The 13,171-nt window shown below is 52.7% G+C and overlaps 1 protein-coding gene and 1 long non-coding RNA gene across 7 annotated transcripts in view; both read right to left on the bottom strand.

Annotated features, from left to right (window-relative positions):
* LOC310712949 overlaps nucleotides 1–13,171 on the bottom strand; it is a 2,318,697-nt gene that overhangs the window by 1,888,961 nt on the left and 416,565 nt on the right. The window lies entirely within an intron of this gene.
* PAK4 (p21 (RAC1) activated kinase 4) overlaps nucleotides 1–13,171 on the bottom strand; it is an 80,180-nt gene that overhangs the window by 9,326 nt on the left and 57,683 nt on the right. For 5 of the 6 annotated variants that reach the window (XM_083516175.1, XM_083516173.1, XM_083516171.1 and 2 more), the window contains 4 exons: nucleotides 6,801–7,508; nucleotides 4,527–5,024; nucleotides 2,821–2,954; nucleotides 346–472 (listed from right to left, as the gene is read on the bottom strand). In XM_083516175.1, coding sequence (XP_083372301.1) covers nucleotides 346–472; nucleotides 2,821–2,954; nucleotides 4,527–5,024; nucleotides 6,801–7,508 — 1,467 coding nt within the window. The remainder of the gene's footprint in view (nucleotides 1–345; nucleotides 473–2,820; nucleotides 2,955–4,526; nucleotides 5,025–6,800; nucleotides 7,509–13,171) is intronic. The other variant, XM_083516176.1, reaches the window with a different exon arrangement.

The raw sequence follows: 13,171 nt of genomic DNA, 5'->3' as shown, positions 1-13,171 counted from the left end.
ATGGGCGGGGTATAAATAAAAAATTGTTGTTGTTGTTGTTGTTGTTGTTGTTGTTCCTTTGTTTCTACCCCCACACCTATCAGCCAATCACCCATTCCCACCACCCTTCTGAGTAATACCCCTCCCCACCCTCTCACTATATATCAGGGTCTGGTGACTTCTGTTTCAGTGTATCTGAAGAAGTGTGCATGCACACGAAAGCTCTTATCAATAACAAACTTAGTCGGTCTCTAAGGTGCTACTGGAAGGAATTTTTTTATTTTGCCAGAAAGTTCTGCCTGATGTTTAGTTGGCATCTCTTCCTATGTTTTCCTTGAGCTTAAAATGGGACCACGTGCAACTCACCCGGCCGTCGTGTGTGAGCAGAATGGAGTCACTCTTGATATCTCGGTGGATGACACCCTGGGCATGAAGGACGGAGAGAGCCTTGAGGACAGACAGACAGACGGCCGCAATCTGCTCCTCGTTCATCCTGGAAAGGGAGTAAGAACACAGCACCTGTTAAAAGAGCAGCCTGGCTGGTTCAGACCTCGGTGGGTCCACCTTGCCCACAGCTTCTAGAGGTCAACCGGATCCCCTTCTGGGAAGCCCACAATCAAGGCGACAACCTTTCGCCCATCCTTGTTTCCCCAAGCGGCAAAAATTCTGAGTCAGGCGCCTCCTGGACATAAGAGTGCGTCCCATTTAGCTAACATGGCAAATAGCCAGTGACAGGCCTCTTCCTCCTGCTCATTCACAGATTTATGAAGCTGCCTTTTAAAGTCACCTAAGCCAGGGACGTGGGTGGCACTGTGGGTTAAACCACAGAGCCTAGGACTTGCCGATCAGAAGGTCGGCAGTTCGAATCCCTGCAACAGGGTAGGCTCCCATTGCTCGGTCCCTGCTGCTGCCAACCTAGCAGTTTGAAAGCATGTCAAAGTGCAAGTAGATAAATAGGTACCGCTCCGGCGGGAAGGTAAAGGGCATTTCCGTGCGCTGCTCTGGTTCGCCAGAAGCGGCTTAATTCTGCTGGCCACATGACCCGGAAGCTGTATGCCAGCTCCCTCGGCCAGTAAGGGAGATGAGCGCCGCAGCCCCAGAGTCGGCCATGACTGGACCTAATGGTCAGGGGTCCCTTTACCTTTACCTTTAAGCCAGCAGCCCTCATCACATTCCGTGGCATGAATCTATTCTGTGCTGTGTGAGGGGACTCTCTGTGGCCTGTCCCAAACCAAAGTTCTGGCATTTGGAGAGAGTGAGAAAAACCTCCCATTGCTTTCCTTTTAAAGAGGAGTTGGTGATGTGGAATAAAAACTTTGGTTCGTCTTCCTGTCTTCCTCCAAGACATCCCTTTCTGTGGGAAACCTGTAGGCAGGATTCGACCAACAAGAGCCCTCTCCCCTCCTGGGGTTTCCAGAAACTGGGGTTCGGATACACTGCTGCCTCCGACTGTGGAAGCAGAACAAAGCCATCCTGGCTGGCAGCCATCAAGAGCCATCTCCTCCATGAATCTGTCTTATTCTCTTTTAAAGTTGCACTTTCTCAAATATTCACTCATCTGGTTTCTACCTTTGTTTTCCTAAGGTTCATCTTTGGGCAAAATTTGGCCAACATCTGAATCTACATGCTGCTCTCGGCATAGCTGCTCTTTTCGATAATCTGCTTCAATTATACCTTTTGACATTTCACACCGAGATAATTTTTCCTTTAAAAACATAACCATTAGGGGGGAAAGTTATGTATTTTAACAGTCATTCTGTGCAGGCTGAAATTCTATATGCAGTTAACTAGGAGAAAGATGTGGGAGTGAGTTCCACAGTTTAACTAGGGGCTGGGTGAATGAGGACTTCCTTTTATGTGTCCTGACTCTTCCACTATTCAGCTCCATTGCGTGTCCACAAGTTCTGGACATCCAGCAGGAGCCAGCCCTGATGTCGGAGAGAGAACCATCTTCTGAACCTCTGCTCCCAGCTGGAGTAGAAAAGGGACTTTCAGCTGCGTCCCAGTTCCAACTCAGCCACACGGGACTGCCTTTCAAGCGAAGAGAGAGCAAGGTCAGGCCATTGAGGAGCACTTAAAAACAAACACTTCTTTCCCTGCCCACGCTGCAAAGCTTTGGAAATGCTTCTTTTCCCCAAAGGCCTTTACATCAACACATGCACACTCCTGGCTTCTTTTAGCTGGTCACAAAAGTCAGTGTACACCCAGCCGGCCGTTGTTGGGAGAACAAGGCTCTCTGTATAGCAGGGCTGGGCAATATCTGGTTTTCAAAATTGTGATATATAACCAGATAAACATCGTGATATACCGATATATCACAATGTCTGAAATAAGGATGGCGCTATGTAGAGACATTGGCTGGCTTCATGATTTTCCCCGCATTGTGATTTTTGCATAGCGCACACAAATGTTTAGATTCCACCTAAACATTAGAAAGAACTTCCTGACAGTAAGAGCTGTTTGACAGTGGAATTTGCTGCCAAGGAGTGTGATGGAGTCTCCTTCTTTGGAGGTCTTTAAGCAGAGGCTTGACAACCATATGTCAGGAGTGCTCTGATGGTGTTTCCTGCTTGGCAGGGGGTTGGACTCGATGGCCCTTGTGGTCTCTTCCAACTCTATGATTCTATGATTCTATATACCGTGATTTGCACAATACACTACCAGGTCAAAAATTATGAAACCAATATCATAATATGGACTTCAAACCGGTTTGGGACAATATATAGATATATCGCCCAGCCCTACTGTCCAGGTGGACTCAAGAAAACTCTGTAAGGAAAATGGGTAAAACAGCAGCGGAGTCCCGGAAGAGAAGGGGCTCAAGACTTCCGCTCCCCGTACCTTGTATGTGTGACAATGTCCGTTAAAGCGCCTCCTTCCAGGAACTCCATGACGACCCATAGCTCATCGCCCACCAGGTAGCTGTTGTACATCTCCACCACATTCTCATGCTGATAGTCTCTCATGATCACGACCTGAAAGGGGGGAAATGGACAGTGGCAGCTGGGAGGGAGGAAGAGCCGCTGGATAAGGACCCAAAAAGTGCCTGCTGGATGAGGCCATCTAACCCAGCATCCAGTTTTCGCAGTGGCCAACCAGGTGCCCCAAAGACAAACCCGCAAGTAGGATCCGAGCGCAAAAGCAACTCTCCCCTCCTGCGGCTAAAGTAACAAGTCAAAATAACAGCAAACTAAGAACAGATTTAGGGATGCGGGTGGCGCTGTGGGCTAAACCACAGGGCCTAGGGCTTGCCGATCAAAAGGTCGGCGGTTCGAATCCCCATGATGGGGTGAGCTCCCGTTGCTCGGTCCCTGCTCCTGCCAACCTAGCAGTTCGAAAGCATGTGAAAGTGCAAGTAGATAAATAGGTACCACTCCGGCAGGAAGGTAAACGGTGTTTCCGTGCGCTGCTCTGGTTCGCCAGAAGCGGCTTAGTCACGCTGGCCACATGACCCAGAAGCTGTACGCCGGCTCCCTCGGCCAATAAAGCGAGATGAGTGCCGCAACCCCTGAGTTGGCCACGACTGGACCTAATGGTCAGGGGTCCCTTTATCTTTACCTTTAAGAACAGATTAACACTCACATCAACTTCCGAAATGTCTGGGCAGGCTTGTCAAAGCAAAAATGTTTTTACTAAGTGCCCAAAAAAGTACAGTGAAGGCGTCTGTCCGATCTCAAGAGGCAGGGAGTTCCAAAGTGTAAGTGCTGCCATGTCAAAATATGGAACGGGCGTTACATGGCACCTGTGCTTTTTTTCTGGGGGGACGCAGGGGTATGCATACCCCTAAACATTTTGTGAATCTAAGTTTGGCTTCATTGAGGGGCAGTATTTCAATATGAATAGGAAAATGAGAGTGCACGGCACCTGGAAGAGTGCCAGTTCCGCAGAGCAGTTGAAGGGGGTGAGGTGATCTCGCAGGTGAACTGGTCCCAAATTGTGAAGACTTGGGTGCCTGGCTGTTGCTGGACTACAACTCCCATCAGCCCTGACTGCTGGTCCTGCTAGCTAGGGATGATGGGAGCTGCAGTGCAACAACAGCTGGAGACCCAAGTTTGAGAAAGGCTGTGTTAAGGGCTTTCGGTGGCGCTGTGGGTTAAACCACAGAGCCTAGGACTTGCCGATCAGAAGGTCGGCGGTTCGAATCCCCGCAACGGGGTGAGCTCCCATAGTTCCTGCCCACCTAGCAGTTCGAAAGCACCTCAAAGTGCAAGTAGATAAATAGGTACCACTCCGGCGGGAAGGTAAACGGCGTTTCCGTGCGCTGCTCTGGCTCGCCAGAAGCGGCTTAGTCCTGCTGGCCACATGACCCGGAAGCTGTATGCTGGCTCCCTCGGCCGGTAAAGGGAAATGAGTGCCACAACCCCAGAGTCGGTCACGACTGGACCTAATGGTACCCTTTTTATACTAGCCGCCTCTGCTGCCAGGACACCCCACACTATACCCTTTGGGGAAGGGGAACACCATTCTCAACACACACAGGGGAAGAAGAACAGGAAGCGAGGCTACGGAGTGGGGACCTTTCTCCACCCCACCTCCCGGCCCCTCACCTCGTTGAAGAGCAGCTCCCGCCGCTGCTGTTTGCGCAGGTCCATCTTCTTGACGGCCACCAGCTTCCCGGAGCTCTTGATGGTGGCGATGCAGACGATGCCGGTGGACCCCTCCCCGATCTTGATGAAGTTGTCCAGGTAGGTCCTGGGGTCGCCCGGGTCCACCACCATCTGCAAGGCGGCCCGGAACTGTTCGTGGGAGACCCGCTGGGGCTCACGCTGCGGGGAGCGGGGCTGCTGCGGGGCCGGGGGAGGGGGGCCCGGGGGCTGCGGGGGCGGGTGCTGGGGAGGGGGCTGCTGAGAGTAGGGCGGCTGGTGGGCGGGCGGCGGGACGTGCGTCAAGTGGGGGTCCGAGGCGTGCTGGGAAAGTCCTGGGTGGGGCGGCTCTGGGTTCCGGGATCTCGTTGGGCCCGATGGTGGGGGCCTGGAGGAGCTGCTGTTTCCACTTATGGGGCCGTTGGAGGCTGTTTCTTGGGGTTTCCCGGGCCTGTGCTCTGCCTAAAAGAAGCAGGGGTGGGTGGGGTGAAATGGTTACATCAGTAACTGGGAAGGACGGAAAAGATCAGAGAACCATACAACTGTAGACTTATAAGAGACCAGGAGGGTCATCTAGTCCAACCCCCAGCAGTGTCTACTTTCAGGCAAGTGTGGAAGGGCTGACGATCCCCTCAGACTACTCACTACAAAGGGAAGGGGGCAGAGAAGGTCACACTCCAGCTGCCCGGTTGCCAAGGGACCCTCAACCCGAGCACTGAGTGCCAGAAACCAATACGGTGATGTTGGTGCCTTAGGACTTGAGATTCACCACTGCCAGTTCCGATAATATGTGAAGTATGGATCTCGCCAAAATATGTCATGTGTTCTGAAACCTCCACCCGCCCCAGAATGAGCAGCGCCCTCCAACCTTGGGTCCCCAGATGTTGCCGGACTACAACTCCCATCATCCCTGACCATTAAGCTAAACTGGGGGGGGGGTGATAGGTTTTGTAGTCCAACAATACCTGGGCACCCAACCGTTGAAGAGCACTGATGGAGAGAGATTTGTGGGTAGCTCTTGCGGACTAATATGGAGTAAGAGACTGCTGATCCGTTCAGCCCAGGGCCGTCTTCTCTGCCCAACAGCAGAATCGTAGAATTGGAAGGGACCCATAGAGTCATTTAGCCCAGCCCCCTGCAATTCAGCAACGCCTCAAGAGACCCAGACACACAGAGGTGTCTCCCAGCCCTTTTAACCTATGCCATAAGAAAGTAAAAGCAGCCTGCTTGATCAGACTAGAGTTACACCTAGCCCTGCATTTTCCTCCCCCCAGTGTCGAAACAGATGCCCTCTAGAAAGCCCACGAACCAGGTTCTCTTTTAACTGGAGATGGCAGAGCTCCATCTGTCCTCTGTAGCTCATCTCTCCTGTTGCCCGTGGCAGAGTTATGCCCAGAACACAAACACACACATACGCACACACACAGGAAAGCGGCAGGACCCCCTGCTAGATTAGGACAAAGGACAGGAACCGAGGCGGAGATGATAGTGGTTAGCTAGACGCAAAAGAAAGTTGAAGCTAAGGATGGCGGTGCCCTTGGAGGAAGAGGAAGAGGAGGAAGAAGAGTGGCAGAGGTGCAAGAAAAAAGGGTTCCAGACACCTGACAGTTCCACGGTAGATTCCCTCGCGATGGAGGCTTGAGGCACCCACAGCGCAGTATTCCTGCAGCGTTTCTACAGAGAGAGAGACAGAGTCACTGTGCAGGAGGCCGTGGGGCTGCGGAGGGTGGTTAGAGAAAGGCACGCGGAGGGAAAAGAGCAGAGAGAGGAGCGTTTCCTTCAGAAGGTGGACAGCACCAGAGTAGCTCAGGTTAGTGGGAGCAAGGGCTGTGACAGCAGAGGAGAGGAAAGGCAGGACGGACACCCAGACGTTGCAGGAAGACAGCAGGTTGCAAAGCGAGGGAGCGCTGCTCCGAGGAGGAAGGAAGGCCCGAGAAAGAGGAGACACAGCAACATGGCAGGGAGCAGAGCAAAGAGCCAGCCTCTGGAGGTCTCTACAGGGTGGGGCTTCTGCAGAAGAGCTTGGCTTCGCGGCTCAGAAGGTGCCCACTGCCCATCACACCATCAGCCACTCAGGGATGCTGGCAGTAAGACGCAAATCCCTTTTAAAAGCAGGAGGCATCTTCACTTGCTGACGAGCTTGTGCTCCAGGGAAAAGGCACTTGCGGAGGGTCAGTCCTGGCTGGCCAGGGCTAGAGAGCCACAACCTACAAGGCGGGGGGTATGGGGAAACGTTACCTGAGCACCCCGGACGGGATCTGTGTCCGCTCGCGGGTACGTGTTAAAAGGCCGCCCGGTCTGCTGTGCCGTTTTCATGACCCCCTCGGAGATGGGGATATTTGGGGTCCGGATATTGGGTCCTGAAAGAGGCCTCTTTTCCCGGGGGGACTGCGGGCTGGTCTCCCCGGTGTAGGTCGATTTAGGTCTTTTGTCAGGGCCGTCCGCACGCTCCCTTCTGACCACGCGCTCCGATGGCTCCTTCTCAGCGGCCGTCTCCCTCCTCCCGTCTCGCTCGTGCGGCCTGTGCCTGTGGTCCGAGAAGGGCTTGTGGTAGTCTGGAGGGGGCGGCCGGTGGTGAGGTTTGCCTGTGGGCTCCTGCCCCCGGGGGTGCTGTGCGGCTGTCCTGTCTTCCCGGCTCCTCTCCCGGTTCTGGTCCAGCTCGTTCCGGGAGCCATGGCGGTTCCGCTCCTTCAGCTCCTTGCCCCTGCTGCCCCCAGAGTCTTCCTCGGCGACGGCAGCATGGTAGTGATGGTGGTGGTGGTGGCGGGAGGGCCTGGCCAGGGCCTCGCTCAGGCCGTTCTCCTGGTAGAGCTGGTCGTGCCGAGGCGGGAAGGGGGGGCTGTCCCTGCGCAGGGAGTTGGAGCGTGACACGGACATGTTCTCAAACTCATCCAGCAGCCAGGCCAGGGAGCCGTCCTTGGCCGCCTTGTTCCCCCGCACGATGGTCTTTATGCGCGGGGCATGGAAAACGGAAGCGGCAGGGAGGGGAGGGAGAAAAAAGACACAACACAAACACAAAAGAAAATAAGGTGAGCAACACAAAAACAAAACAAAAAAGAAATTAAGGGGCCTGATGGATGCCTGGCAGCAGGTCAGTTTTGGCACACACAAAATGAAGCGTACAGAAGCATGCGGGCGTCGGGAGGGGGCGCTGTTGCTCACACACTGGAGAAGCAAGGCCTTTAAGGAAGCTGCTCTTAATTCTGAAGTAATTTCCCCACATACACCCATTCCACCCGTGCATTGAACCTTCCATGAAAACCACAAATGCAGGCGATAACAATGCTTGACTCAAAAAGAAATGGCTTGAAGGAAACGGTAAAGCCTCTAGATTTGTTATCCGAAGGCACAAACCAAGATGCTATCTACGTAAAATGCATTGCCGTCATTTATGCTGCATCAGTCTGCAAAGCTCTGATTTCAGAGCCTCCCAATCACAGCATGGCCACCGCCTCTTCCTCTTGCTAGAAAAAAAGGGGGGGATTTGCAAGACTCCACACTCATGTGGCCTTCCACTGGTGGCCCAGGAAAAGGCTTACTCCTCCCTCACATATCATGTGCACATCCTCTGGGGTCAATGCAAGAACCTTTCCCTCCCTTCCCCTCTGCACCTGCCAAGCACTTCAAACGCAAAGCAACTTTCACATCCCACCTTTTCTACTGGCTTCCGAAGCAGAGATGTGTTGCTTTGCTTCCCCCTCCTTTCCTCAAGGCCTGATCCTATACTTTTGCGCCGGCTCTTATCACACTCTGCACAACACACAGATCAGTTGCATGCTGCAAGCAAGCGAGAGGACACAACAGCCAGGCCAGGCATGCAGATTATTATTTTTTCCCTTTCAAAACCAGACCCACACATCTGCTAGAACACTCTGAAGGACACCCTGCCAGTCTGAAAACAGATTGCGGTGTCTGGAACAGAGACACCCAACCCCAACCACACCACAATCCACCACAAGAAACTCCTGCAAGAGCGCTGAAGGATTTGGGAGGCAAGGCCTGTGTGAGGCCTGCAGTATAGATATGTGGGTGTTAGCAGGAGAGCTTCCAAAGATCGCTCCTTTCACTCACAAGGGCCCTTTCTGCCATGCTGATTTATTTAGAGCATTTGTACCTGGCTCTTCAGGTACAAGAGCGGCTTACATCCCATCAAAACAGAACAGTCCCTGCCCCACAGATCTCAAAGAAAAGACACTCAAGGGGAAGGGAACAAGGAGGGAAGAAGAAAAATCAAAGCCCAGGCACCCATTTCTAAACAGCTGTTTCTATACTGACCAGCAGGCACAGTTCAGGGGCAGGACATGCTTGATGGAGCTGGCCTTTCAGTAAAGCTGACCAAGTGATAGCCCTGCCTCCTATCTCTCCTGCTGACCCAGTCTGGTGGAATGGCTGCCCCAAATGACAGTTGCAGGAGAGGAGGCCTGATGGAGCTACTTTTACATTGGAGGACTTTAAGGAAAAATTTCCAGCACCAACGTAACAGCCTTTGGTTCACACAGCATTTGAAATTTGCCAGGCGCATTTTGCACCTGGCTATCAGTCGCTTGCAACCAAGGGAAGATACCCGGGCGCCAGGACGGTGCCTGACGTCTCCACCGTCTGGAGGTGCATGCCTGGGGGTCTTTGGGTCTTGCCTGTTTTTCACACGCTAACAGCACACCCTTTAGAATTCTATCAGTGATATTCTCTCTGCCAAATCAGAACAAATTTCAGGATCAAAAAGTCACACTGAATAATACAACTTTCAAGCCGCCTGGCCCCAAAATGGCAAACTAGGCATGCCATGTTGGCAACTGTAACCCTGGTTTAAGGAGTCGTTTGGCACCCAGCTTTCATATCTGAGTTTCTAACACTGGTTTCAGAGAGATGCAAATGGTGCAAGTCAACATTCAGTTATCTGTGACCTACTAGAACCAAGAACCTCCCTTCTATTTGCAGCCTACATGCAACGCTTTATTTCCAAAACAAGCAGTGCTAAGGCTCCAGGAGCCTGATAGGAAGTCTCACACTCTGCCTTCAGAACAGCTCCTAAGCTCAGAGAGGCTGGTTGGTGAAGGAGAGGAGGAGACTAGACGAGTGGGCACACACAACTTCTGTTATTCCGCCTCTGCCAAAACAGGACTCGTAAGCCAGACGCTTCGCATGGTGACACCCGACTGCTGCCATGAATGTTCCTCCGGCCCAAATCCAAAGCAAGCGAGATGCTGCCATCTTCACTCTACCCTGGGAGGACAATGTGCAGATTCCTCAGACCAGGAGCTTAAAAAACGCTCTCCGCCAGCAGCCTCACATGTGGGCCAAAGCAGCAACACAAATAAGCACCCACACCCACAGAGAAAAGTACGGCTTTCGGGTAATTGGCTCGGTGACTGTACAGTTATACAGGGGATGATGGCGGTGAGGACGCATTTATAAATAAATATTCCAGAAAGGCACTCTCGCTCCTTGCTCCCTTGGAGATGAAAACCTGACCTCAGCGCTTGCAGCCCTCCCAAGGATCCCTGATCTTTCTGCAAAGAGCGATTCTGCCCCAGTTTACACAGTCAGCAGGCTTTTTTCGTGGACTGTAACACTTCAGGCTATGGTGGTGGGGGGTGGGGAGAGAGAGAGGTGAATGCTTCCCCCTGGAAATAATTGCCTCCACACAGGAAGTTAGGAATATGGACCCTGTATATTTGAAGGAGCGTCTCCACCCCCATCGTTCAGCCAGGACACTGAGGTCCAGCTCCGACGGTCTTCTGGCGGTTCCTTCACTGCGAGAAGCAAAGTTACGGGGAACTAGGCAGAAGGCTTGGTTCAGTAGTGGCACCCACCTTGTGGAATGCCCTCCCATCAGATGTCAAGGAAATAAACAACTATTTGACTTTTAGAAGACATCTGAAGGCAGCCCCGTGTAGGGAAGTTTTTAATGGTTGGCGCTTTATTGTGCTTTTAATATTTTCTTGGGAGCCGCCCAGAGTGGCTGGGGCATATAAATAATAAAATTATGATTATTAGGAAGGCAGGGAGAAGAGCTTGCAGCCTAGCCTCCCCAACCTGCTACTCTTCTACAGTGGTACCTCGGGTTAAGAACTTAATTAGTTCTGGAAGCCCATTCTTAACCTGTAACTGTTCTTAACTTGAAGCACCACTTTAGCTAGTGGGGCCTCCTGCTGCCGCCACTGTGCGATTTCTGTTCTCATCCTGAAGCAAAGTTCTTAAGCCGAGGTACTATTTCTGGGTTAGCCGAGTCTGTAACCTGAAGCGTCTGTAACCCGAGGTACCACTGTACAGTGGTGCCCCGCAAGACGAATACCTCGCAAGACGGAAAACTCGCTAGACGAAAGAGTTTTCCGTTTTGGAGGTGCTTCGCAAAACGAATCTCCTATGGGCTTGCTTCGCAAGACGACAATGTCTTGCGAGTTCCTGCTGGTTTCCCCCCCCCCTTTTTCTAAGGCGCTAAGCCGCTTATCAGCTGATCCGATCAGCAGATAAGCCGCTAAAAGCCGCTAATAGCGCTAATCCGCTAATCCTTCAATGGGCTTGCTTCACAAGACGAAAAAACCGCTAGACGAAGAGAATCACAGAACAGATTCCTTTCGTCTTGCGAGGCACCACTGTATATGTAACAACGTTGTCTATGTGCAAAACTCTGCACCATTTTAGTCCATAATCCTGCAGACTGTATAAAAAGGGGCAGCACAGCATCGCTGGAGGTGAGGACCTAAGACCCTAAGAGTGCCAAGGGGGGGCCACCTAGCCCAGAATCTTGTTCTCACAGTGGCCAACCAGATGCCCAAATGCAACGCCACTCTCCTCATTTGCAGTTGCCAGAATTTAAGGCGCATGCTGCCTCTGATTCTGGGGGCAGGACACAGAGCCAGCATGACTAGGAGCCATTCAGGGCCTTACCCCCCCCCCCAACAAAAGGGAAGTGGCTGATGGAGATGGGAAAGAGAGGAGGGCCACATCTATAGTGCACCAGCGCACAAAATCCATGCACGCGCCCTTCTCCCCCGCTGAAGCCCCTTCAGTTGACGTGGGCCGCCCTCAATGAATGTGCTTAGTATGCCAAGAGCGGCTGCCTTTTGCCCCCAGCCTACACATTGCATAGCTCCACACTGTGGAACCTCTTTCATTGGAGAGCTGTGCGAGCGCATAAAGATTTCCTTATCAGAGAGCGCTCAGGCTCATCTAGCCAGCTGGAAACGTCAAGAGGCAAAGATTCCCAAGAGGCAGGCTTGCCGGAGGGCGTGGGGTGGGGGGGAAGAGAGGGAATGTGCTCATGGAAGAGAGAGATCTGAGCCGCAGGATCAACACAGAATCACAGAACTGCAGAGTCGAAAGGGAGCCCCAGGGGCCATCTAGTCCAACCCCCTGCAGTGCAGGGGTCTCAACTGAATCAGACACAACAGGAGACCACCCAACCTCTGCTTGAAAACCTCCAAGGAAGGAGACTCCATCCTGAAGGTCCAGATTCCGGGCCAAGAACACTCCTAACCGCTATAACGTACCATTACACAAGCACACTTGGCACAAACTGGCTCTAGTCCAACGTGGCGCCCAAAGGGGCAGAAACAGAAGGTTTCTTCCGTGTGGGCATGTGGCAGCAGGAGGAGATCTATGAGGCAACAGGGAGTAGGGGAAGGCTGAGTGAAAAGGGGTCCCGGGGAAAGTGCAGGCTACAGACTAAGCGATGCAAGCTTCGCTCCCCGCGAGAGAAGCAGATGGTGCAGGTGGCTGGACTTGCACTGGAGTTTCGTCTGACAAAACCACACTGACATTCACACAAGCCGTGCAGGAGCTGTGCCTGGTGTCAGAGAAATGCCCAAGTGCAGTGCGCTAACTGCTCCCACATGCATGGAAGCTGCTCTCTCTACAATGGCAGGTGTTTTGTTGGATAAAGGAAAAAGGGAGATTCTAGTATCTAAAGTCGCATGGAAGAGGGGAGCAAGCCTGTTTTCTGCTGCTCCGGAGGGGACGGCCCAAACCAATGTGGTCAAACGACACATCAGGAAGAACACATCAGACGACACTAAGCATCAGGAAGAACTTCCTGGTGGTAAGAGCTATTTGACAGTGGAACGGACTCTCCTTCGTTGGAGGTTTTTAAAGAGATGCCAGATGGTCATCTGCCAGAGATCCTTTAGCTGCAATTCCTGCATAGCTGGGGTTGGACTAGATGACCCTTGGGGGGTCTCTTCCAGCTCTACAGTTCTGCGTTTCTCAGAGCTGAACCTTCCACAGCAGGTTCTGTGCCTAAGCACAAGAGGGAGAGGGATGGGCTTCTTAGCTACAAATGCCGTTCCTGGACTCGCCAGGAAACGGCCTGAAGCAGCAATGCACAGCGTGTTGCCTTGAATGAGTTTCTGAAGTGTCCTCCTGGGTAAACAAGAGGCAATTTGCAGAGGCCTGCAGAAACGTTAAAATCCCACCCTGCAGCTGCAGGACACGGAATGGGAGCCCGGCTCGTCGGAGGCGGCAACAGGGGCCCCTCCCCACTGCAGCTCCCAGAGCATCCCTGGGACAAGGTGCCTCGCCCTCCCCAGAAATGCAGAGCTGCGCCTCCAAGGGAAACAAGCAATCCCTGCAAAACTGCCGTGGCGTTTATTGGGAAGGCAGAGAGGGGT

The sequence above is a fragment of the Podarcis liolepis genome (assembly GCF_965112155.1).
Source record: "Podarcis liolepis genome assembly, chromosome: 7".
NCBI classification, from domain to species: domain Eukaryota; kingdom Metazoa; phylum Chordata; class Lepidosauria; order Squamata; family Lacertidae; genus Podarcis; species Podarcis liolepis.
This window is presented reverse-complemented; position numbering and strand designations above follow the sequence as displayed.